General features: G+C 44.4%; 1 protein-coding gene across 9 annotated transcripts; it reads left to right on the top strand.

Moving 5' to 3' along the window:
* Nucleotides 1-1670: 1670 nt before the first annotated feature.
* On the top strand, nt 1671-26329 carry LOC139345153 (EH domain-binding protein 1-like protein 1). Of its 9 annotated transcripts, none has more exons than XM_070983663.1 (25): nt 1671-2289; nt 5403-5460; nt 5546-5641; nt 6264-6317; nt 6863-7041; nt 7377-7495; nt 9698-9763; nt 9907-10044; nt 10260-10481; nt 10632-10815; nt 12260-12607; nt 12748-14415; nt 15537-16010; nt 21177-21396; nt 21499-21647; nt 21852-21900; nt 22037-22361; nt 23126-23193; nt 23312-23351; nt 23445-23497; nt 23889-24000; nt 24149-24248; nt 24347-24420; nt 24913-25027; nt 25159-26329. In XM_070983663.1, the coding sequence occupies exons 1-25, from the start codon at nt 2186-2188 to the stop codon at nt 25244-25246; spliced, it is 5103 nt and encodes a 1700-aa protein (XP_070839764.1). In that variant the 5' UTR covers nt 1671-2185; the 3' UTR covers nt 25247-26329. The 9 variants fall into 9 exon arrangements, with proteins under 9 accessions (XP_070839764.1, XP_070839763.1, XP_070839758.1 ...); XM_070983662.1 differs by having other exon boundaries at nt 23880-24000; XM_070983657.1 differs by lacking the exons at nt 21177-21396; nt 21499-21647; nt 21852-21900; ... (7 more) ...; nt 24913-25027; nt 25159-26329 and adding exons at nt 17288-18499; nt 19632-20717.

Raw genomic sequence — 26329 nt, 5'->3', positions numbered from 1 at the left:
TAGACTGAATAGATCAGACTGGAGGTCAGCAGGGAGAGCTGGGGAGGACAATAAGGTGTTAGCGGGGGAGCTACAGTACAATGAATGGTGAGATCAGCCCTTCATGTGAGGAAATAACCCCAAGTTGGAAAAAATATATGAGAATGCAATTCCACCACGGCAAGAAACAACACAAGGAAGGACACTGCTGACACGTAGATTTAAAGCAGTGGATATGGTTTAACAGTGGTGGTCTCAGGCTTTCAGAGGGGCAGGGGCAAAAACCAGGGTTTACATTAAAAGCACAGTATGTCATTTCCAGAGCCAGTAGGGCCTTCGCAATCAAAACAGCGAAAACAAAGGCGTTTGATGACATCATGAAATAACATGGGCTCATGGGAAATGTTTTCTTCATTGTTAAACGACCACCAATACCAGAGAAAATCTTAAATCACCGACAAGGAGAAGTATTAAAGCTTTATTCGCCTCTATGTTGACTCACTTTGGCCGACTTCCTTCTTTACTCTCTGACGTTTCATCTGGGGTTTCCAGGTGAAACTCACCCTTGTGTTGAATAAAATGACAGATTTTCTGAGTTCCAACATTGTTGAAAACATTTGGGACAATGCGAGTCCACAGCTAAACAAGATACAGAACATAGATGTAGTCATTTTTAGACCTTATAATGCAGAAACATTACATACACTCAGATTAAGTACGATATAATGACTGCACTTCTGTTTTTTTTTTTTAATTTTCTGGCGTGTAGGGTATCCTGGAGGGAACTGCATCACCTTTTCTCCACAGGCACCCTACATGGCATCTCATCACATTTTCTCCATTGGTAAGGGACCCTAGGGGACACTTAATGATGTTTTCTCCACTGGAAGGGCAGCTAAGAGGGCAGTTCATCGCATTTACTCCGCTGGCTCATTTCTGTCACTACACAAAGGTCTGCGTTAGATTTAAAGCTTAAAACATGGTCTAAAACAGCCATACAGTGGTCAGCTCTGTTTACGAGGACGCACACAAGGAAGCTTCAGAAGCGGAGAGCAGTAACGCACCTCTGAGCATTGGACCCACAGTGTAATATTAGACCAACTCTGAGTCATGAGAGAGTTGTTCCCCCTGCTGCTGCCCTGCACTCCTCCACCCCAGCTGCCTCTGTCCATCCATCCATCCCTGTTCCTCCACCTAAAAATACACTCCTGCTCTCACTGAGGAAAATCCCCGTGCCTTGACCTAGCTCCAACGCACACGCACTCCGACCGGACTCAGTTGGCCCTCTCCATGGAAACTATTCCTCTGTAGTTGAAACACACTTTTCTGGAGAGCGCTGGGTGACGCAACTGAAACTCAGGAAGTGACTCGAGTTATGAAAATGAGCTCAATTTTAAACAAACAATGCTTTTAATGTATTTCATGCCACAGCGGTGCTCCTTGCATGGACACTGGCGTGGTTATAAGCCTGCAGGAGTGTGCACAGCTGATTAAGACAGGCTGTACTCCTCAGATAAGGTTGTTCAGTGACATAGACAGTCAGGATCAAAGTCTACAGGTATGACTGTAACCTCAGTGCCTTCACCCACTGCCTACAAGCTGTAAGATAAAGACATTTGCGTACTGCTGCATCACCAGACACTCTTTGCATATCCTGTCTCACTCTCTGCATGTCCCCTGCCGCCTGTTGTCACTGGAGGAAGGAGCGAGGCTGAGCTCACTCGAGGCAGCAGACCTATATTACAGGAAGGCTTGAGTAAGCGGTGCTGTCTCCGCATGGATTACTGCCAGAGAGGGAGAGACAAGTTGTCAATGAGAGCTCCTGCAGTTGTTCGGTGGAAACTTTAGCTGCAATTCAGACGTTTATGGGCTGTTTGAATGACAGCGAGCAGGGCGGAATCGGTTCCTCATTGTTGTCTAATTGCCAGTTCTGTATAGAGCGCTTTCTGTTCGCGGCATGGCGACATGACTCTGTTTTTTTTTTATTATTATTTCTGAGCTCAGTGATTCAACTTATTGCCAATGAGCGCGAGTCGCAGCTTGTGTGAAGCTCTTCATCATCATCCTCAGCAGGAGCCGCAGCAGCAGCAGAAGAAGACCTTTTAAGGAACTTTTAAGGAGACAGAGTTGGATTATTGTTGCGCGGAGGAGCGTCACCTTTCTTTCTTTATTCTGTTTATTGAGTTGTATTCTGCCAGAGGGAGCCATGACTTCGGTGTGGAAAAGACTGCAGCGAGTCGGTAAAAAGGCTTCAAAGTTTCAGTTTGTTGCCTCTTACCAGGAACTCGCGTTGGAGTTTACGAAGAAATGGTAAGTTTGGAGCTTTTCTGTCCTGTCCCAGATGAAGGGTTTTCACTGTTTTGAGTGTAAATAACCGCGCGAGGGCCTGTTTATTATTAGCTATAATAAAAGTCCATTATGATCATTCTCATGTTGTGGTTCTTTCCGCTTCATTGAGAAGGATGAGGGCGTCCCTCATGTGTGTACATGTGCTGAGCTGTTCCGGAGTGACTGCGGGTTCGATTCCCGACCCCGCCTATCGACAAAACGCGTGTAACGCGACTCAGATCTTTTATTTAAGTAGCTGTACTAGTGTAGAAACACTCCTTTACAAGTAAAAGTACTCATTACGCAGAATGTCCCCTTTCAGAATAATGTATATTATATTACTGGATTATGGTTATTGATGCATTCACATGTTCAGTGCTCCTGGTAAATATGGGACTTAAAAAAGAAAGAAAGAAAAAAAACTATATACTAAGACCACCAAAGTCTTATCTCTATCCAAAATAATAAATAAATAAAAGATTTGGTTTTAAAAACAACATCAATGCGTAATGATGTTCAGTGATAATAATGTCATCATTTTCAGAACAACAGCAGACTCACTTGTCTCATTGTTATTTTTCACAGATGCAATAAAATCACATTACAGCACTCAAGCTCTTCTCCTCTTGTGCAATTTCCTGTTTTACAAAACACTTGGGAGGTGGCCAGGTGATGCAGCATGGGCCATTGTTCAGCTCTGACACAACACTGAACAGAAAAATGAAATAAAACAAAAGTTTAAGGAAAACATGTAGTATTTTCTGAAGTATTTACAAAGATCTTTAAACTTTTCCCTATGTCAGGTCGGCCCACGTTGCAGCCTCTTATCTGTCCTAATTACATTGAAGTGTGGAATAATTGTGTAAGCGGCCTGTCAGCAGCACGATAAGAATCACAGATTAGTTGTTTTTTTTCTGCGATGACTGAAGGCCCTCATCAATAAGGTTCCAGAGTCTGATCAGCAGCAGAGAGGTTGTGTTGTCTGGACGCGCTGAAGGGCCAGAGTGATTTAGAAACAGTGACAACTCCCACATGCAGCGTGATGAAATCAGACTTTATAAGCCTTTCGCGGAGTGCTGCTCAAACAGGGAGGCAAACGTCTGGAAGCACAGAGAGAAGGAGGAGAGAGGACAGACTGGAGGTCAATCCACAGCTTCAGGCACGTTTCTGAAAAGGCTGTCAAACTCTGTGTTTGGTGTCAGAAGTTACTGACGCTAAACGATCGTGCCAAACATCAGACGCAGGAAATGAACTTTGTGCCACGTGGGGGTTTGAAAATGTCTCACAAGGTTACATGCTTGTGTGTGTGTGTGTGTGTGTGTGTGTGTGTGTGTGTGTGTGTGTGTGTGTGTGTGTGTGTGTGTGTGTGTTCTAATTTGAGACTGGCTTTCTTCACCAGCACAGACGTGTTGCTGAGATGCGTTATTTATTTTGGATGAGATGATTTGCAGCTGCAACTCCACAGCTCCTTTTTTGCATTTATTATATATTTATTGCAGATATAATCAATTTTTTTTGGGGGGGGGTAGCAATTTATCAAATGGCAACAGAGAAAACAGGAGAATTATCACCTGAAACAGCTGCGGCTTTCCTCGGCTTTATGGAGCTTTATAGTGAGTTTTAGTTCACTCTCACCGCTCTCATAGCATCATTTTCAGCCACATCGCGTAGATGTTTTCAGGGCAGAAACTCTAAATGGACACCAGACACACACAAGACTTGAAGTCTGTAAAGTTGTATTTACCTGATAGCATGACTGGAAGAACAAGATATTCTCCGTCACAAACTCTACTGGATGAAGGAACACAGAGGGGCCACAGATAAGAGGGGCCAGTATGACAGCAGTCAGAAAATGATAAAGTGCTGTTGACAGGGACTGTATAGTGGCGCAAACATAATTAAAGACTCAGCAACAGCTCTATTTATACAGTGGAATGCTTCATGTGACCAAAACTTGAATTAGGTTTAGTGAGTAAGTTCATATCTTTTACTGTTGGGGGTAAGGTTCATTTGTCATCTAGTCAGCAGTTGAATGCAACCATTTGTCTGCTGAATAGCAAACCACCAACCACAATCTGCAGTAATTACATGTTACTAAACTGTATTACACCCCTAATGTCCGCCCGGGTAAACACAGCTCTCCCTCTCTCTGCCACCGCTCATTGTTCCCTCGCCCGCTGGCACAGAAGATGTTTTCGTGTCTTTGTGTTTGGGATCATACGTCTTCTCTTCTTCCTCCTCTCTTCCCCTCCATTCCCATCACTCTACGCCTGTCAGGCTATTTCTGATGCCACTCCTGCCCCACTAACACACATACCACATAAACACATGTACAAACACTGCCCACTTTGCTGCACTTGATCACTGATACACTGAAACCTGAGATGATATTCAGCATCAATGAACTGTTGCTATTAATATTCTAAGGAACATCTGTAGGTATTAAAACGGCTGTAATGATAATATATTTAGAGTTTGGCTGTGAGGTCTGAAGAGTATAAATTATTATTATTATGTACTGATATTTTATTTGGGGTCTGTGTGTGTGTGTGTGTGTGTGTGTGTGTGTGTGTGTGTGTGTGTGTGTGTGTGTGTGTGTGTGTGTGTGTGTGTGTGTCTTCTCTTGCAAAGGGGGTTCGTTCTTCCTGTCAAAAGCCACTCCTCACATTCAGACAGGCTCAGGTCACATGACCCTACAGCTTCCAGTTTCGCTTCCTGTTCTGCAGAACACAATGGGGACACATATGCACATGTTAGCAACATGCACAGTAAAGAAACAGCTGCATTAGCACACACACACATGCTGCACACACATTTAGCAATGGATACAGGTGTGCAAACGTATTAATACCATGTGCTCACAGCCATCTGCAGAAGCACTGAAACACACACACACATACCCTCATCTTTGACTGCAGGCATTATTATTCAGCAGTGACAGTCATAAGACTTCTGTTAGAACTTGTGTTAGCTCATTAGTATAATATCTGCTTTGTCTGGTTATTAGCAGATGAAGTTTGAACATGATAACAATCATTGTCCGTGTGGCGAGATGTCATGTCTCTGTCTTGACCTGCGTTTCGTTGTGTCTTCAGGCAACCAGACAAGCTAAGGGTTGTGTGGACAAGGAGGAACAGACGCATGTGCTCCAAGGTGAAACTGCTGAAACACCACAAACATACAGTACACACACAGAAGCACACACACACACAGCCTCACTGTGTTGTTTGTTGTGCAGCTCCACAGTTGGCAGCCTGAGATCAAGAATCCCTACAGGGGGATGGTGGTGTGGCCTGTCCCTGAGAACATCGACATCGCTGTTACACTCTTCAAGGTACCAAAACCAGAACACACTCTTCACACTATACACACCGACAGGTGACAAGTTAGAGGAAAAACTTAAATTAATGACTGGAGAAATTTAACCTCCTTTTATTAATATTATTACATTATTACACTATGTGACTTACATGCTATGTCCAACTAGAAACCTGTTGGAGACATTGGCTCAGAGTACTTTATTTGAAGATCTAATATTGTGCACATGTTTAGTGTCTGGTACATACTGTATATTGTCTTGTTGTGGTACTTGCATAGATGAGCATTAGGAATAACTATACAGTGAATCTCTATATACAGACAGGTATGTGCAATGTGAAATAGGAATATTTTTCCAGGTATGTGGTATACAGTCAAGTACAATATTGGATAATAATAGAAAAATAAACATAAATTTACATTTGTACAAATAGTAACGATGATAATACACGTGTCACATAAAGAGTCTGTGCTGTACAATCAGATGTGTTGATTCATGCATTCATTAAATGGCAACATTTACAAGGAAGTGGATGAACTGGCACACAGGTCTATGCCCAGTGCATGTACATGCACAGAGAACGGGCAGAGGTGATGTTCAGCCGAGCGAATTTTATTGTTTGTTCTCGTCTATTCAGGAGGTCAATGCTGATGAGTTTGAGGACAAAGAGTGGACCTTTGTCATCGAGGGTGTAAGTATCTCTTGACATCTGTCTAACAGTTTCTATTAATTAACCAAACTTAATTACTTCTCAATAAAACAGCCAGACTTACAATAAAACTGACATTTTTTATCTTATTTTACTCCATCTTTCTACCTCACTGTGTTCATTTCACAACAATGACTTCATATGACTTTCTTTAAGATTTTACAAACAAAACATGTGATCAGTACCTAAAATAGATACATTGCTATTGATTGAACTTCCCAAAAATGTGTATACAAAGTCGTTCAAATGAGCTCCACCTCAACCAAAAACAGAAGTACTGCTTATACGTTAAAGCATCTGTAATGATTATCCAACAACATAATAACAGTCTGCATTATGAGTACTTTATATACATGAATAACATTTTTTGTGCCGATACTTCTGTGCTTTTGTACATTTTTAGAATGCAGGAGGATTCCTATTGTGTCGTATTCTTACTTTTACTTAAGTAAATGATCTGAATACTTCCTCCTCTGCTCATTCAAAATACTATCCACGTCATGGTTGCTTTTGTCGGTCATGTAAAGGAGACCAAGGGGCATCGAAAGGTGCTGGCATCAGCAGACATCAACCTGAAGCGGTTCGCCAGTCCGACGCCGACCCAGACCGACCTGACGCTGAAGCTGAAGCCGCTGTCAGTCAAGGTGGTGGAGGCCACGCTCAAGCTGTCGCTCTCGTGCGTCTTCGTTCGAGAGGGGAAAGCCACGTGAGTTATTTTTCCCTCTGCGACTACTTACTACATCAGTAGCAATGGTTATCACAGTCTTTGTTTTTCTGATAGGAACTCTTAAAAGATTTAACGTGTTTTTTTATGATGTCTATGCTCTAATTGATAGCTGTCCCACAAAGATCATGTGACACCACTGCCATGGTGGCAGCAGCGCCTCAACAACACATGCTTGAAAATACTTAAAATACTTTAGCCTCATTTGACATAATGATTGCACCATTTATCATAAGGAGTATTTCCTGTTTGTGGGGAAGTCATGAGCGTATCACAAGGTAATGATGAATGTTTGTTCTCATGCCCTTCTTCCTCAGTGATGAAGACATGCAGAGTCTGGCCAGCCTGATGAGCGTCAAACCCACAGATATCGGCAACCTGGACGACTTCAATGAGAGCGATGAAGAGGAGGACAAGAAGTCTGTCACAGCTTCAGGTGGGCAGACTTACATAAACTCTTCTTCTCTCCCTGATCTTCATTGTAAATCATTTCCTCTTCCTCCTCCACCTCTTTTTCCTCTTTTATTCCTGTCACCTCTTCTGCTCTACTCCTTCTCGGGCTGCAGCAGTAGTTCGACACACTCTAACTCGCCCAAATCGTCCCGCTCCTCCTCCGCCCAACAAGCAGCACTCCGCCGGACCCACTTTCCCTGCCTCAGGTAGCTTCCTCTTGCCCTTTTCTTTCACTCACTCCTGCTGTTTGTATCTGTTACCAGAGAGGAGGAGGTGTGAACAGGCACTCCCTCTCTCCATATTTGGATTCACACATAAATGCCATTTGTTCTGCATACCACACATTTCTCATCTAGACATTAAACACTATTCAGAATCATGTGATGATGCTCCACTAGAGGCTATTACGTCCAGAGAGGAGTTACTGCAGCTGTAAGAAAGTACATTTACTTAAACACTGCAGTCAAAAATCGTCAGCTCTCATTGACACCGATGATTGAAATTGAGTAAAATCAAACTTTGCATGCAGACATTATGACTTACAGTTTGCCTTCATACTGAGAAAAAATGGCTGCGTTTTTTTAATTCAACTGATATTCAACAAACTGAGCTCTTGAGTTGCAGTTTGAGGAGCATATCAGTTTAAAATGTCTGGACGTAGAGTGAAATAATGAGTGGAAAAGTAAAGTAGATGATATTAAATGGGCTAAAATTCCATCAAAGTTCATCACAGTTCCACTTTCTGTTTGTGGTGTCACTAAAACAAAAGAGTCATTTGATTAACAAAGGATCCTCATGACTGTAGCACAATGCAGTGACATGGGATCATTGTTGAGCATCGTTTCATTTTCATTCTCAATTCACAACCTTTTCTCTCTGTCTTTTTCATCATTTTTCTCCCTGCAAAAATCTGCTTTCACTGATCCGTCCATCCATTCGTCCATCCAACCAACCTCGCATCTATTCAACCAGCCTCTGAACCAGATGCTGGTCCTCCCAGCCCTGCCGTCCACTCGCGCCCCCCTCTACCCATCGCTCCTCGCCCTTCGCCCCGTCGCTGTCGACACCCCTTCACCGCCACCCCTGTACAGTCAGAGATCCAGCCGTCCCCTGGCCCCTCCCCTCAGCCCTCACCCAGATCCAAGCATAAAAAATCAGCCAACCCTCCTCAGGCTGAGGCCCTTGCCTCTTCTGACCCGCCACCAAATCCTCCAGCCTCCCAGGTCACAGCAGCTACTCCCTCAGTCCAGAGTGCCTCCTCTGTTCTGCCTCCCTCTGATGTGGCTCCTGCAAATCCTCCATCCTCCAACATGCCCATTATCACGCCATCTTCTGAAAACACTTCCCCTTCCCTCCATCCTCCACCTGCCAAATTCTCTCAATTTGTGTCCACTGTACCTGCTCCCTCAGTGGAGCATTCATTGGCTATTAATTCCTCCTTAAATACACCATCTAAACTGTTCTTTAAGCCACCCACTGCCCCGGAAATGACCTCCTTAACTCCCAGACTTCCCTCCCCTGTGTTGTCATCACCTAAGAATATCATAACATCATCCTCCACAGCTACCCAGAAGTCTTCTCTCACTGTATCCACTGCTATGACCCATAAGACCATCCTGTCTACTGCCCCCCAGCCTCTCCCACCCCAATCCTCTCCCCCAAAGCCTAAGCTGTCCTCTGACCCTCCATCTTCTCACCCTCCACTCACTCGGACCCTTTCTCAGCCTCCCTCTCTTCCCAGAATCTTCCAGTCAGGCTCAGGAAAAGGTATCAACAGGCTCGCTGGCAGAAAGTCATGCTGCATGCTTTCCACTAACCGATTCCTTATGCGTGATGGTCTGTTTGAACTCGTTTCTACATGATTTAGCTTTATGCCCATTTAAGTCAAATACAGTATGTACTCTACTACTCATGTACAGTATGCTGTGTAGTGAGGAAGATCTATGCATGAGCAGGTTGTCATGATACCAGAATTTTGGTTAAACATGCTCAGTTTCGTTAAGACTTCAGTATCTTTCTTCCCACATGTTTGTTCCAGACAGATATAGATCACTTCTGTGGTGTAACACGAGTAGTAAAACGCATGATATAAAATGACCTCTGCTGTTCCTCTTTCACTCTTTACATTAGTTTCTCCTTTTTGCTCTTTTGATCATCACTTCACTTTCTACCCTCCTCTCCTCAGTGCCTGTTTCACACCAACGGCGCCCCCCAGAGGTTCAAACTGCAGATGATCTTACCTCAATCTCTGGTTTGTCTCTGCTTGACTGTCTGAAGTGAAGCCAGTCTGTTGCTGATATTCTTTTCAAATCTTTAAAAATCTCCTTTTCCTCTCTTGCCTTTTCTCTTTCTCTGTTTGCTTGTCCTGTCTTCACTGTCTGTCCTCTCTGCTAGGCCGTTCTCACATTTTCAGACCTCAGATCGTCAAATCAATCGCCCGCCCCTCCTCCCCTTCTCCTTTTTCCGCTGATGCCCCTCCTCTTGCATCAACACCTCCTGTCCCCAGATCTCACCCCTCTATCTCAGAGTCAGGTAACCGACGTCAAAATTGTGGCAACTATTCTTATTTCTGTCCTCCCATAGCCTCTAAACCTCTCCTTCTCTCTTGTGTCTGCATTTTTCATCCCGCATATTTTCTCCTCTGCCGTCTCACACCATCCTTTCACTCACAATTCTTAAAATCTGGTTCATCTAGTCTCATTTTTCCCTCTCCACACAATCCCTCCTGTCTTCCCTACTTCCCTCAGGTGTTCAGGGGGTGTGGCTAAGTTCTGGCACCGACATCACCCCTGTCCCCCTGCTGAGTAGTCCTGACCTTGATGCTCTGTGTGACCCTGCAGCTCCAGCCCTTACCGCCTCCCTTCTGCGCTCCTCACCCCCTCACTCCTCTTCTTTTCCCACCTCTGGTTTATTCTCCTCTCCTCACCCTCAGCTCACTGTCTCTCCTACTGCTCCTCCTTCTCAGTCAGGTACACTAGTGTTTATCTGTGTGTATTCCTGCCAGTTACCTCATGCTTTTCATGGGTGTTAAACACCAAGAATAATCACACTTTCTGTCCTTTCTTGGAAAGATTGCTCATCATGTAAAAACGGTGTCTTGTTGCTTTTGTTCTTTATAGGCTCAACGTTTCCCCTCACTCAAGCAGACAAGGAAACGACTCCAAGCCCACTGAGTCGAGGCAAGGATTCTCCTCAAAATAACCAGGCGGTGTCCAACATCAGAATATCCAACCAGCCAATCAGACCTGCCCAAGACTCAAAGGCGGCCATCACAGAAAACAAAGCTGAACCAGCAAGGATCAGGTGAGGCCATGGGTTGATGTCATATGAGTGTTTAAGTTTAGATCGCTTGGTTTGGATCCTTGGAAATATGTTTGGCTGTGTGAAGAGAAAAGTGTCGGTAGACCACAGAGTTGAAGAAGAGGCATCTTGAACACTGGTGGCAGTCTCAGCAGCGCTTGGGAGAAACATCATGGATCACAAAACCTAGATAGATAAGGAGATTTTAAAAAGGCCATGAAGTGCCAATTCATCCTCTTGCTCCCGTGTTCTTCTCAAGTTGTCTTAAGAACAGACTCAGGTGTAGAGAGCGTTAGGAAACATGCGTACAGCATGAGATGGGCTGCATGCTTGATACTGCATGATTGCATGAAAGGGAGGCTTAACCCAACCCACCTCTTAAGCTCACTAATTAACACATTGTATTTTGTTTGTTTTATTACAACAAAATCCGAAGTCCAGGAGGTCACTGTACCCGCCCAAGGAAATTGTCCCACACATAACCAAACAAACATTTTAATTAGTGAGCTTTTAGAGCTGCTGGTAGGTGGATTCTCCTTCAGACAGAGCCAAGCTAGCTGATTCCCCCTGCTTACACTCTTTATGCAAAGCTGAGCTAACCACCTGCTAGTGCTACCTTCATATTTAACAGACAAATATTAGAGTGGTGTCTAATTCTCAGCAAAAAAGTGAGAAAAAAATAGGAGTGTTTCCCAAAATGCCCAACTAGTCCTTCAAGTTGCACAACTGCACATTAGCTAATTTCGCAGCCTCCATGCTGTTGACAGTATGGCTGTTCAGACGTCAATGCATCTTTGAAAGTGCTTCAGAGTGCATCACAGATGGGAAAGAAATTTAGAGGATTGTCATTCCTCCTCTAATCCTTTTTTCTTTATGTTGTATTCTATATTTTGCATAATAACGAATGGAACAATTTACAGTACCATCATAAGGACTCTTTAGTATTGATAATCAAACTCTTTATTCTTTATGTTGTATTCTATATTTTGCATAATAACGAATGGAACAATTTACAGTACCATCATAAGGACTCTTTAGTATTGATAATCAAACTCTTTATCAAACTCATCATGGTCCAAATGACCCCAAGCTAACCCACCTTAGTGATGACTGAGGCAAACCTGCTTCAGCTCGCTGACACATGTCTGAATGTGAAATGAACAGCTTGTCGGAGTTTGTTTGTGGTGCTTTGTTGATCCTCAGTTGCCCAAAGCCCTGGGTGCTTGGTTCTTTGTGGCTGTGCTTCGGTGATGCTAACATGTGCTAACAGTTGCAGAGTGTTTTACCCTGCCTCTTGTTGTACTGACCGTCCAGTACACTGCAGTCGAATGATTATCAGGTGTGTAGTCTGCGCTGTGGCCTGCTGTTTCCCTCCTAATCACCTCCTGCAGCCTGAAATCTCACCCACTCCTCTGTCGAGCCTGACCTCCAACATTTCTGTCCCCAGTCCTGCCCAGTCACGTTCAGAGCTGATAATAGCCCCGCCCCCTCCATGGCCTTTCTCCTGCAGTGAGAGCTCCACCCCTCAGCAGCCCTCCACGACTGTTGTGGCGGCATTTATCACTCCTAAACAGCCAAATGTTCAGGGGTGTGATGATTTGAAAAAGCCAGCCAATGAGACACGGAGTATTATTAGCAACTTTGAGGCCGAAAAGCCACCGCTGGCACAGCCTGAGCCTGAGCTTGACTTTGACGACATCATCTTTGAGTCATTTAACCAGAGACAAGAATCAGGGGGCTTGTTTCTGGAAGAGGATGACTCTAAGAGGGATACTATCAAAAGGTGTCCTCCAGGGTGAGTATTTATATTCACAGATAAAATAAAGATCAAGAACATAAGAAATAAGGTTGCAAAAATGTGAAGTGATGGTGCTGCTAATGGTAAAACACACACAAAGGTTCAGGATTAAGGAGTATTGTTTATCTGTTCTGCAGTCTTGAACAGAAAACCAATGAAAAGGCCTCTGGAGAAAAGCTGACAGAGGAGTTAGTGGGAGCAGCGACGGAGAAGGAGGTGATGATGAAGGCAGAGCAGGAGAAGCAGAGGGAGAAAGAAATCCTAATTAAACAAGAGGAGGAAAGGAGGAGGGAGGAAGAAGAGCAAAAAGTAATGGTCCTGAAGCAGGAAGAGAGGAGAAAACATGAGGAAGAGAAGAAGAGGCTGTTAGAGGAGGAGAAGAAGAGACTCTTACATGAGGAGGAGGAGGTCAAGAAGGAGAAGGAAAGGAGGAAACGTGAGGAGGAGAGACTCCTGAAGGAGAAGAGAGACAAACAGGAGAAGCTGAGAGAGGAGGCGGAGAAGAGGAAGCAGGATGAGGAGGAGAGGAGGAAAAGAGAGCAGCAGAGGAGACTCCTGGAGGTGGAGGAGGAAAAGGAGAAACTTCGGAGGGAGGAGGAGAAGAGACTTGAGAGAGAGAAATTTTTAAGGAAAATGAAAGAGGAGGAGGAGAAAAGGATGGAGGAGAAGAGAGTGTTTGAGGAGCAAAGACGGAAGAGGGAGGAAGAGAAAAAGAGGCTCCTGGAAGAGAAAGAGAGGAGGGAGTTGCAGGAGAAACACTTGAAGGAGGAAAAAGAGAAGGAGCAACAGAAAATGAAAGAGGAAGAGAGAAGAAAGAGGGTGGAGGAGGAGGAGAGAAAACGTCTACAGGAGGAGGAGGAGAGAAAGAAAAATGAGGCAGAGAGTGAGAGGAAGAGGAGGGAAGAGGAGGACAGGAGGAAAGAGGAAGCGAGAAAGGAAAAGGAGATTGAAGAGGAGAAGAAAAGAAGGGAGGAGGAGGAGAAGAGAGTTAAAGAAGCAGAAAAGAGAAGAAAGAGGGAAGAGGAAGAGGAAGAGAAGGAGAGAGTACTCAAAGAGGAGAAGGAGAGGGAGGAGAAAGAGAGGGAGAGACTCTTAAAGGAGGAGAAAGAAAGGATGGAGAGGAGGAAAAAAGAGGAGGAGAAACGACGTGAAGAGGAGGAGGAGGAGAAGAGGAAAGAGAGCCTCTTGAAGGAGCAGAAAGAAAAGGAGAAGATGAAGCAGGAGGAAGAAGAAAAGGAGAGACGACTGCAAGAGGAGAGAAGGCAGGAGGCAGAGAGGGAGAAAAAGGAGGAGGAAAGAAAAAAGAGGGAAGAGGAGGAGAAGAGAAAAAGAGAGGAGGAGGAGAAAGCAGAAAGGAGAATGAAGGAGGAAGAAAACAGGAAGAAGAGAGAGGAGGAACAGAAGAAGAAGAAGCTTCTGCAAGAGAAGGAAGAGATGGAGAGAAGAAAGAAGAAAGAGGAGGAGGAAGAAAAGAGGAGGGAGGAGCATCGAGCAGCTGCAGGCTGCAATCTGGAGGCCAACAAGTCAGATGAGGACAAGCAGAAGATGAGAAGTCTGGGTTCATGCACACACACCGACGTCCCTCCACCCAGCATCACGCACACACCTCCTCCCAGTTTCACATACACGCCCTCGGCTTTTAAAGGTGACGCACAGACTCCACTTCCCGTGCCACACCTCCCTCCTCCGGACAAAACATCACCCGAGCAGCCGCCCTCACAGATTCTCAGCCAATCACAAGACAGAGAGGCGACCCTTCAGTCAGTTAATAAACCGAGCTCTGCCTCCATAAGCACCAGTGAGCGGTGAGTTACACCATGGAAATGAAAAGAAATGATCTCACTGTGGGTGATTTCTTTTTGTTTTTAGATCTCATCTGCTTTCATAAATCAGCAAATAAAATCAATCCATTAATCAGCGTCAGCTTTAAAAAAAGTCACTTTTGCTACTGTTTGTGTGTGTGTCTGCACCAAAGCACCATTTTTGATCATTTCTCTGTTTTTGCGTGCTGATTGTCTTGTGATTCTTTTCACATGTAAGATTTGATCGATTATCTGTGTGGGTGGATCAATGCCCAAAGTATTAATACTACCCCATACTAAGTCTTGTATTGAGTGTCAGTTCTAGCTGGATTGATTTGGGCTCTTCGTGCTGCTTCACTGCTGCACAACTGCTGTTGTGTCTGCATGCGTAGACATACGTTATTTACCATTAAAAGCTGTCCTGCATTTTAACATGTGATGTGATGCATGTGATTAACAGACAAAAGTCAATTAAAGTCAACTATTCGGTGGTAATTAAAATGCATTCAGAATTGAATTTAGCATTACACATTACAAAGCTGCATCTAATCCTAAACAGTATTAATATTAGCATTGATATCAGTGATCCTTGTTGTGATATTATGTTATATCAAATTTTGTGCTATTGCCCACACTTTCTTCTTTTTTCCTCTTTTTTTCACATTTGTATCTCTTTCTCCCCTTATTCCAGTCTGGGGCACCCCTCTCTCTTAAAGGAAGGTTCATTGTCAAACGTTGTTGTCCCAGAAAAGAAAATATCTGCCACATGTACTCCACCTGGCATCCGCTCAGACCCCACTGTTGCATCAGAGGTCTTGACCCTGACGCCACCTCCACAGAGGTTGTCTGAGGCAGAGGTTCCTATTTGGAAAGTGCTAGAAGGGAGAAGTGGGAAAGATACACCTGAAAAAATCTCTGCCGAGGAGGGTGCAAAACCTTTGTGCAGAGGGTAAGAATGGATGAGGGGACTTGTGCCTGTCTGTCTGCTTCTCTGCTTTATCTTTCTGACCAGCTGTGTGTCTGTCTGCTTCGCTGATGACCTGGCTTCTTAATGAAGCAGTAAAATGTAAAACTGTAATGGCTGTATCTTTCATGTGTTTTCTCTTTTCTTCTTGCTCTCATAGAGAAGATGCTGCAGAGCTGGAACACCAGCCAATCACAGCTAAAGACTCAGATACACATCACATAGTCCCACCTCCTGCTCAACCCGGCGCTCCACCAGTCAAAGAGGAACCCAAAGAGCCAGAGGGACCCAGAGTGGAACCAGCAACCTCCCCCAAACCACCCAGCGAGCACGCAGCTTTGGCGCTGGAGCCGCTGCTGCCCTCAAAACCAGAACCAGAGCTGCGGACGGAACAAGTTCTCCAGCCATCAGGAAAGCCACAACAGGAGGGAGCAGATGAGGAGAAACCAGCCGGGGTCGAGGCTGGTGGTCAGGAGAGTTTCGTCAACAAGGAGCCAGTGTGCGAGGCAGAAAATCAGCTGTGGGCGACTGTGGAGGAGACCACAGTGGAGACAGAAGCAGAAGGAGGGATGGAAAGTAGTGAGAGCACTGAGGAGAAGGATGAGAAGCAGGAGGAGGGTGGTGTAATAGGGGGGTGAGTCCGTGATGGTTCCTGTGCAGCGTAGCATGACATGTCTGGTTTTGCTTGCGCACCACCACATGCAGACACACACTCACACACACCTGCGCATGCACTGACTAATGTCCTTCTGCGGTTCTGCAGCCTAACCAGAGCTTACTCAACATCTGCACCTAACCTTATCTGATGCTGCTTGCCTCATCTCAACCTCTGTCTATGCTGTTAAACTGGTTCTTTAAATGTATTCGATGAGAGATTCTCATAAGAGTAAAATTTGTGCGTGTGTGTATGGGTGTGTGTGTGTGTGATAGTGCCCAGAAATGTGAGGCCGATGTGTGTGTTGCAGAGCAGCAGATGGAGGCGCCTGCTGGCTTCATGTCAGCAGTAGTTGGGGTGTTGTATAGAGGGTGAGTCTCCCTACCTGCCTGTCCGTAAAACTATTTGTTATGGTGTGAGGCATCATGCAATACATTTTTTGTAGACCAAATGTAAACACAGTCAGAACATATCGCCAAATCTGGACATATACAATAAAATATCCCTCTGAATGTTGCACAAAACAGTAAAAACCCCAAAACAGGCCATTATAGTCATATAATTGTTATTATGTCAGAACCTAGGTCAGACACCTTATTTAATAATAACCAGGAAATGAGGCAGCCTGTGTTTACAGTATTCAAATGACTTATCATATGTCTTATTAATCTATTTAGAGAGACATTTTATTCAATTTTAATGAGTTATTTCTTTATCTCCATCGCAGATATTCTAGCATGGGTTGCTTGCTATATTTGCCATTCCACATCCAGTGTGCATGAGTGCTTAATGCTGTGGAAAGCCTTCAGTGTAGTCCAGAATACACCATCCTGCTGCTCCCAGTGGTTGATTTGCCTTCATTTTGGTTATTTGGTTATAATCCACGATAAAGAGCCCTTGTCTTCTGCATATTATTGGCTAGCTTTGCCTCTTTGTCTGAGCTGATCTGAGCTCACACCTGCATGGCATCAGAGAGTGTTTTCACCTGTTCTTAATCAAGCCAGAGTGACATAAGTGCCAGTGGGCATTGGATGTTGTGGATCAGATAGAAAAAAGTGCAGGGTGGTTCTCAGTGCAGCCAACAATACATGTTTTCCTCTGTCTGCTTTGGACAAGCACCAAAACAAAGTCTGAGAAGGAACTACTTAATCAAGCATGCTGTCTGGCTTTCTGACACACTGTCCAGAGCCAGCTGAGGTCATTTTAGGGTGATTCCTGTCTCAGAGTTTTCCTGTCCCTCGTGTCTGTCCCTTTAGCTATGAGACAGTGGCCTCCATCCTGACAGCTGGACCCTCTGATGCAGCTCACAAACACCACTCTGCAGAACAACCATGCCTCCCTATGAGTAATGAAGATCAGCCGTGTTTACATGAAGTAGATCCAGAGATCCTGTGTTCCCCGGAACCAGATCCGCTGATCCCCATTTCACCACCCACAGCCTTCTCTGACACAACAGAAAACCAGAAGCTTAGTGAACACACTGACGTAACTCAGAAACCAGAGTGCTTTCCCTCACACAGGCTAAGTCTGGTGGCAAGTCTGAGACAAGCAGCTAGTGAGCAGGAGAAGGAGAGAGAGCGGGAGAGGGAGAGAATGGAGAAAGAAAGGATAGAAAACATGAAAAGGGAGGAAAGAGAGAGGGAGGAGAGGGAAGAAGAAGAGAGGAGAGAGAGAGAGAGGGTGGAAAAAGAAAAGGAGGAGAGACAGAGGCTGGAAAAGGAGAGAGAGGAGATGGAGAGGAGGACAAGAGAGAGGATGGAGAGGCAAAAGCACGAGGAGAGAAAGAGGTTGGAAAAAGAGAGGGAAGAGCTGGAGAACAAGCAAAGGGAGGAGAGGGAAAAGGCAGAGAAAGAGAGGAAGCAGCACACCGAGAGGATAAATGTAGAAGAAAAGAAAGAAAATGAGGAAAGTGAGAGAAAGATGGAAAGGGAGAAGAGAAAAGGAGATGAGGACAAGGTGAGGCAAAGGGGAGAGGATAGCAAAGGAAAGAAACAAGAGGCCGTTTCTGCAACATCACTGCAAAACAAAGAGAAAGTCATGAATAACCAATCAAATGACTGCCCTCCTCTGAGGGAGGCAGAGCTGGATGATATTGCATATGATGAGAAGCTACAGCGAGATGAGGAGCAATCAGAAAGAGAGTCTGATCCCAAATCAGTGAAAACAATGGACCCTAAAGCTGAGGTCAAACTGGTCTCAGCCAGACCTGCTGATTCTGTCCCTGCAGTTAGACCAACAAACAGGCTCGACTCCAGATCAGTCAAACCTGAGGACTCTGTAATTCCTGTCATGAAAGCCCCGGACAACCCGGCTCTGAGATCAGTTAAAAAAGGCAAATCTAACGCGAACTCTGGTGCCATCCCGGTGTGGTTGAGAGAGGAGGAGGATGAGGAGGTGGAGTATGAGAGAGGACAGGAAGATCTCGGCTCCATCTGGCTTGCTGAGCTGTACATGGAAGGGGAAGCAGGGTGAGTAAAGGGGGGTGAGAGGGATAAATAGCAGCAGGGAGAGAGAGGTGAGTAACCGGGAAAGACCTGGCTATGAGAGAGATCTGCTCGTTGCCTCTTGTGGATCAGAGGACTGTGCCTGCACGCTTTTTCGTGTATGCTTCCTCCAATAACCGAGGCTTGACTGACTCATGATGTCTGCAGGGAAATAGCAATTACTAAGCATTACTATCCTCCACTGACTGTGGTTTGGTCTTTTTCCTGCAGGTCTCTCTCAAGAGAGAACTGTGTGTTGGCATGGCTTATGAGTCACGTACCATATGTTTCCCCAACAACGTAATTACTATGTTGTCTGTGAAGGAAACTGGCATTTCCTCTTGCTTTTATTACTTAAAACAAAGCTTTTCAAACTGAGGCAAGAGAGGGGGGGGGGGGGTTAGATATTGTGGTTTTACCCATTGATTTGGCCTGCTTATCGACATATTCAGCAGTTGGAGATTCAGCACATGGATGCAATGAAGGTGCTTTAAAAGCCTTTGTAGCTGATTGCTGTAATTAGCCTCAAATATCTCCCTCCTGTCCTGTATTTGCTGTTGTAATCATTTGTACTTGGAAAAGGATTTGGGCAAATGTGCAGCAGTAGTGCAGCAAGCATGAAAATAGGGCGGCTGTGCAACATATAATTATTGGAATATTGCAAGGCTCCTTGCATTCGTTCAGTACTCGTACAATAGCATGGATGAATGATTGGTTTGGTCATTGAACACTGCAGTTCATAGAGGCAGAAGCATGTTGAAAAATGGTGTTCTGCTTTGGCTGAGTCACATGTTCTTATGCCTCTAACATGTCCAGTTAAGTATAATCTTACATAGCCAGACCTCTGTCCCGTCAAATTTACCGAAGTCCGGGGAAACAGTGGGCATGTCGAGAAAGCTTGAGACAGCCGTGAGATTAGTTTGGAAAAAGCACTTCTAGTTTTGCTTTTCAGGTTTCTCCCAACCTTTGTACAATTAACAAGATGGCGCTCTGGCTGCGTGAGATAAATGGTGGTATGTCGCCAGAGGGGATTGGAGCATGACGGGGACATTGCAGTTGGATATGCTTTCTTCAAAAGCTTTAGGTTCAGCTCTGAAATCTCCTTTTCTGTCTTCAGCACAGGCCACCCATCCCTTGCTGTTACCCAGAAGCCCTCCTCACTCCCTTCCAGTGGACAAACCTTTTACCAGATCTCTGCTGCCAGTCAGCCAAATAAACATGAACACTCTCTAACCAGTCTGGCTGACCCTCCTCATCCAAGACCTTCGTCAGGGTCTAAGCAAGAGGAAGGAATCAGCCAGACAAGTAGGGCCAAACCTGCTCTCAAAGGTAGCGGGACACAAAAACAGCCAATGAAAGACCTGGAGATAGCAACCAATGAGGAGGGAGAACTTGCACAATCATCTGTAGTGCCTTGGCCCCTTCCTCCAAGGGCAAGCACTGCCAGCATGCACTCTGACACCAAACACACCAACTTACACACTGACACAAACATCAGTAAGATCAACAATGACGTAGAAATGACTACAGATTCACACAAGAGTCTTGAAATGAGGGATGATGAAGACAGGAGTCACTCCAGATTAAACAAGGACACACATACTGCAAAGACTGACAGTCCACAAGTTAAGAGCCTTCACTTGCAGACACACATCCCTGATCTCAACCAAAGCACCAAAGACCAACAGCTCCAAGAGGAGGAGAGGTTCTTGTTGGCTAAAATTCAACTGATGGCGGGCGACACGTCCGCTGTCTCCGGCCCTCGCGGTATGAAGCGCCTCATCCCCAACCCTCGTGACATTGACTGTGACACCGCAGAGCTAGTTGATCACAGTCAGCGCTTCCTGATTCCCTGCTTTGATACCCTGCAGGAAATATCACTAACTGCAGATGAAGAGCCGCCGGCCAATGAGCTGGGGCAAAAGATGGAGGGAGAGGAGGATGTGTAAGTCGGCATGGGCTGTCAACCTGTGCTGCTGTATAAAATGACATGCTGCCAGTAAAGTCTTGTGTATGTTTTGGGTATGTGATATGCAGAGCTGTAGACTTGAGACTTAAGACTTGGACCTGAGTCAGACAGAAAAATGAGAACTTGATACTTGACTCCCTAAATACATGACTTGAAAGCAAAAACATTCAAGCATAAAATTCTGACTTAGTAAAGTACCCCCAAAATAGAAAAGACAACAATATGCAAACATTGTATAGCCACTCATCTTGAATATTTTATTACTGGGCCCGGTAATTCAGCAGACCTGTTGTCAGCTGTGGACACGTCTTGGCTTACTTGAGATTTGACTCGGACTCGGTCCAAAAGACTTCAAACAGCTCTGGTAAAATGTGTGTGAGCGCATGGGGGTTGACATGTAGTAACAAAAACTGCTGCTGTGAAGGACAACAGTTTGTTGAATCTGCTTGGATCTCCGGTGATAAAAATGGCCAAACAGCATAGACCTGTGTTGAGTCAACCAATGCTGTACATGTTTCTTATCATGCCTCTAACATCAAGCCAGTGCTGCAATCTGCCATGTCAGCGAGCTTGCATGTCACATCTACGAATCACCGATGACGATGCTGATGCCAGCCTGGTGGATGAACTCCTTTCTTCCACTAAACAAGGCCTGTCTTTCTTTTCTGTTGTTTATGTCTCATCTCATTTTAGGCTAAAAGGCCAGCTGGCCGACGTCCCCAATAGTGGAAAGCCGAAACTGCAATCAAAGCCAGAGAGCACCTCCAGCACACACACCACTCCTCTCCATCACTGTGAGATGAAGACGTTTCGACTTCCCACGCTACCAGAAGAAGAAACCTCCGACCTTAAGTCCCTCGATCCTGTTCCAGTGCTCAGAGAGGAGGCTGATGGGAAGGACGAGGCAGCTGAGGTAAATATACCTGACATACACAAATAGACACACACGCAACCAAGGCTGAGCTTCTTTCTCTTCATCGCTCTCTCCTCCTCCTCCTCTCTCCTCCTGCTGCAGGACCTGGTGAACTCCAGCCAGTCGCTGCTCCAGTGGTGTCAGGACATCACCAACGGGTACAAGGGGGTAAAGGTCACCAACTTCAGCACGTCCTGGAGAAACGGCCTGGCCTTCTGTGCCATCCTACATCACTTCCATCCAGACAAAATGTACGGCTTGCAGCAAACAATAAATCCTTTGATCGACTGTCAGAAAATTAATTGCAGATTTGCTTCCTTTTTCCATCATATATAATTGGAAATTCTATCTTTTGTTTTTTTCTGCATTCTGGGAAATTGTAACAGGCATTTTTCACAATTTTCACTATTTGTAGGTGTGTTCTAATTCCTTTGTCCCTGCTTTTGCACATTTAGAGATTTTGACCAGTTGGACTCTCATGATATCAAACTCAACAATAAGAAGGTAAGGACGGAGCTCATGTTAACTAGTTTTCTATTCATTAAGTGCCATCAGCACTGGCTTCAAATATTGAATCATACTTGTCATGGAACATACGGTTTGTTTCTTTTCTGATGATGTCCTTCTTTTCCGACATCAGGCGTTTGACGGTTTCGAGGCGCTGGGCATCTCTCGTCTGTTGGAGCCGTCCGACATGATTCTTCTGTCCATCCCTGACAGGCTCATAGTCATGACCTACCTCAGCCAGATCCGCTCACACTTCACCAACCAGGAGCTGAGTGTGCTGCAGATAGAGCACAACAGCAGCCAGTCCAGCTACGGCCTTGCGCCCTCCGGACCTGGTCCCACTAACGTCGACGCCGCCGCCTTCTGCATGGCCAGACTGAACGAAGGAGTGAGCCTAGAGGAAGGAGGAAGCAGCACGTTGGTCGTCCCGCCACCGAGGACCAAACGACTGGTTAAAGGTGTCAGTCTTTATTTAAACTTTTTTATACTTAATGATTATTTTTAATGTTTTTTAATGTTCATCATAACTAACTGCAGTCAAACTCACTTATGATTCCAGTCCATATTCAGGCTTTCTACATGCTGGATTACATGGATATTTGAAGAAAAGGAGACAAATAAGAGACAAATAATGAAGTGAAGCAAAAGAATCAAGTGAGAAAAAGCAGAAAAGACATTAGTGTGTCTCTAGGGAACTTAGGAATGTGAAGTAGCACACTTTGAGCTAAGGAGACAAGACGGAAGGATAAACACGTCATTAAATAAGTTTACAGCAACTCAATTAAGATTCTACTGGGTTTCCCAAGGTTCCCAAACATACCAAATAAGTCATGCTGAATCTGATGGATATCTAGAGATTTGTGTTTGATGGAATGGTGCAGCCATAAACATTTCATTTTTCATATGAATACATCTCAATTTGAGAGTCATAAAGTGTATTGATTTAGATTCAAAGCTCCCAAAAGGCCCTGAAAACGTTTTGTCAATCAGCTACTTGAACACATTTTATGCAGCTTTGGTTATTTCAGATGAGAGATATCTGTTGAACTGTTGAATCAAAATGTAATGACAGTTCTGGGATTGTTTGTTTCTGTTGCCAGGCCAAATAATGCCTGGTTGTTGCTTATTTAGTCTTTAAGCCTGAAGGGAGGGAGGCTCCGCAGGAAATAATGTGGAATAATGAGGTTAAATCCAGCATCTGATAGTTGTCATCTGTTTTCAGTGGATGAGTCACTAACCCCAGTCCCACCCCCACGGTCGATTAACAAAGCAGCCAAATCTGGATCTCAGGTAACTTTATTTTTTACTGTAATTCATGTTTAAACTGTCATGTGCAGCTCTGAATTATATTTCCACCTTTTTCATCTATTGTATATATAAAAGTTGGTGTCATGTTTTTCTTGTTCAGGATGACGACACAGTGACAACAGGAATCTCTGATAATACAGGTGAGTAGAAGAAGCCTGAGCCTTTCAGTTAAATTACCCCAACACTTCCCATCTTCATATCTTTCTCTTCTTTTTCTTCTACCCTGTGTGCAGAGTCGCAGAGCGCAGCTGAGATGCAGCCTCCCAAACAGGGAGAAGAAACAATGGTCAGTGACGTCTCCCTCGCTTGACGTTTTCTTCTTCTTCTTCTTTTCTTTGACCCTCACTCTCAGATCAAACCAAATGAACATCATTAACACAACTGATGGCTGCTCAAAGGGCCGAATCATATTTGCTTTTACTTTCACTTGATTATAAAGAAAGCATTTCCACGATTTTGAACATTCTGCATTCACACCTTGTATTTTCCCATCTTTTTGGCCTCTCTCTAATCTTCTGACCCTCTTCTTCTGCTTGTTTCCTTGTTTCCCCGACTCCCTCTTTCCTTTGATCTCCTTTCCCTTTTTGCTCTCTTTGTGGCTGTCTGCCATTGTCTTTTGTATGTTCATGGGTGTTTGCATGTGTTTGTGTGATGGGGCTTGTGGTCAGTGTCTGCAGGACACCAGCCAGTATGTGCTGAGTGAGTTGGCAGCGTTGGAGACGGAGCAGATGCACATTGACAGCAGAGCCGCGGTGGTCGAGAGGCGACTTCGAAGCCTCATGGAAACAGGTGAATCAAACGCACACATACGCATGTACACAGGTGTTAATTAAGGTGCCAGAGTCCCCTTTTTTTCCACATGTGGTGATGGTGAAGGTTTTCTCCAATAGCTAGCTCAGTTCTATAGAAGGTGTTCTTGCTTTGTCTGTTGCTACAGGAAGTGACCGTGATGAAGAGGAGAGGCTGATCCAGGAGTGGTTCACGCTGGTGAACAAGAAGAACGCTCTGATACGCAGGCAGGACAACCTGGAACTGCTGTAAGACCTCTCACACACATACAGTATACACATGTACATACATACACACTCTAATACCTGCTCATTGTTATTTATCTGATTATTGACTGTGTCTACAGGCAAGAGGAGCAAGATCTGGAGAGGAGATTTGAGCTCCTGAACAGAGAACTTCGGGTCATGATGGCCATAGAAGGTTAGTAACCACAGTATACCACAGTCTATTTTACACACTGTTGGGTAGTTTAATTTATAAAAATGTATCATATTTCGAGAGATGTTCATATGTTTTGTATGAAAATGTGCAAATGAACTAGTAAATATATGTCGAGGAGTAAAATGCGGTGGTATTAGTAGTTAAGTTTCTTACATATTAGTGCATTCAAAATGATTTGCAGATGACTTGCAAACAACAATAAGATTAAACAGTGAAACGATTTAGGACAAATGCACATGGGGAAAAGAATTATGTCATAATAAAACCAGTAAAACAGATAAAAACAGACTAAAAAGTAAATGCATTTAGTTAAATTCCACCACTGTTAACGTCAGCTATCTGATGGCCACCAACACCAGCAGAACAGCTGGATGTTCAGTCTCTTGCTCAGCAGAACTCAATAAACTGTCCTGTCCATACCGTACGTGGCTATATAAACCATTATGTTAAGTTCTGCCGTTTGTCCTGCAGACTGGCAGAAGTCGTCCACTCAGCAGCAGAGGGAGCAGCTGCTCCTCCAAGAGCTGGTGTCTTTGGTGAACCAGCGGGACGAGATCATCAGAGACATCGACGCCAAAGAGAGAGTGTGAGTGTGTGTGTGTAGTCCTGTGAAAAAGACAAAAAAAGTCATAGGCAGACAGCAAATTTCTCACATGAAACGTTTACCTTTTATGTCATATGCACTGTATTGTACTGTGTTCTTGTGTGCGTTTGCAGGGCACTGGAGGAGGATGAGCGTCTGGAGCGCGGTCTAGAGATGAGGAGGAGAAAATACAGCAACAAAGACAAATGTGTCCTACAGTGAGGACAAACAGATTTCACTACTAAGCCTCTGACGCGCCCGAAAGATGATTTTTTTTCTTTGGCTTGTTTATAATATTTGCACACAAGATAAGAAAGTAGGACATTTGGCGCTCTGTAATCCCCCCCCCCCACCCTTTTTTTTTTTCTTTTTTTAGTGCCGTTATTTGAACTGTGGATCTGTTAATGTCCATTATGAGGAAACCTAACGAGCTGAAAAACTGTCTTCTTTGAAAATGTTTGCTAAAAATGAATATCCGTAACATAATAGTATTATTTTGATTCTGTTCGTATTTTTATTTATTTAAATGATGTATCAGATTGTTGTACATGTATTGGACATATGGAGTTTTGTGTGATTGGGTGTTTTGTTAAGAATTTGATAGCTGGCTTTGCCTCTTCTTTCTTTTTGATAAAGAACAGGCTCCCCTTGCCGTGACAAGACCCTCATGATATGCACACATCTGCAGGATTTTTTTCTGTACCTGGTGATATCCATCTCTTTGTTTCAGACATTTCAACCCTAATGGTGAAAAATATGTGAAAATACCCGGATATATTAGAATAAAAACAATATGTGATAAGTCCTGAGCTGGACTCAAACCCACAATGCTGAGACAACAGGGAACATGTTTTCAACCGCAGGGTGACCCCCAACATCACTTTCTGATGAACCCTGAAAGCATTTTGACTTATTGCAATCTTACAATTGAGTGTTTTATTTTTTAGATGTTAGATGTTGAAAGTGTTTTTCATTTTAAACCTTGCGTGCACACAAAGGATGCTCAAGGTAGTTTCCAGTTTAAAGTTAGACCCTGAATGCCTTAAATCGCCCATCATGTGTATGGTTGTGATGCTCGTGCCTGCTTGACTCACAGAAATGAGCCTGTTTCCTCATTTCTGTGTACTTTGACTACTGTGTGCACTGTTTTTGAGGTGTGTCGATAAAGTGGTACTCTGCTTCAAATCTCTACTGTATACCTATCACACACTGTATACCTGTTGATGCTGTCTGTATTTATGAAGTGAAGATATGATGAATGATATTGATATTGTTGAAGAAAAATAAATATTGGTTGGTTGCTTA

The sequence above is a fragment of the Chaetodon trifascialis genome, chromosome 16, assembly GCF_039877785.1.
Source record: "Chaetodon trifascialis isolate fChaTrf1 chromosome 16, fChaTrf1.hap1, whole genome shotgun sequence".
NCBI classification, from domain to species: Eukaryota; Metazoa; Chordata; class Actinopteri; order Chaetodontiformes; family Chaetodontidae; genus Chaetodon; species Chaetodon trifascialis.
Note: the sequence above shows the minus strand (reverse complement) of the source record. Positions and strands in the feature narration are given on the sequence as shown.

Coding starts and splice junctions, on each gene's coding strand:
- LOC139345153 (XM_070983657.1), top strand. CDS start 2,186: ATGACTTCGGTGTGGAAAAGACTGCAGCGAGTCGGTAAAAAGGCTTCA. Junction 7,042..7,376: donor GTTCGAGAGGGGAAAGCCAC/GTGAGTTATTTT, acceptor CTTCTTCCTCAG/TGATGAAGACATGCAGAGTC. Junction 7,496..9,697: donor GAAGTCTGTCACAGCTTCAG/GTGGGCAGACTT, acceptor TCCTCTCCTCAG/TGCCTGTTTCACACCAACGG.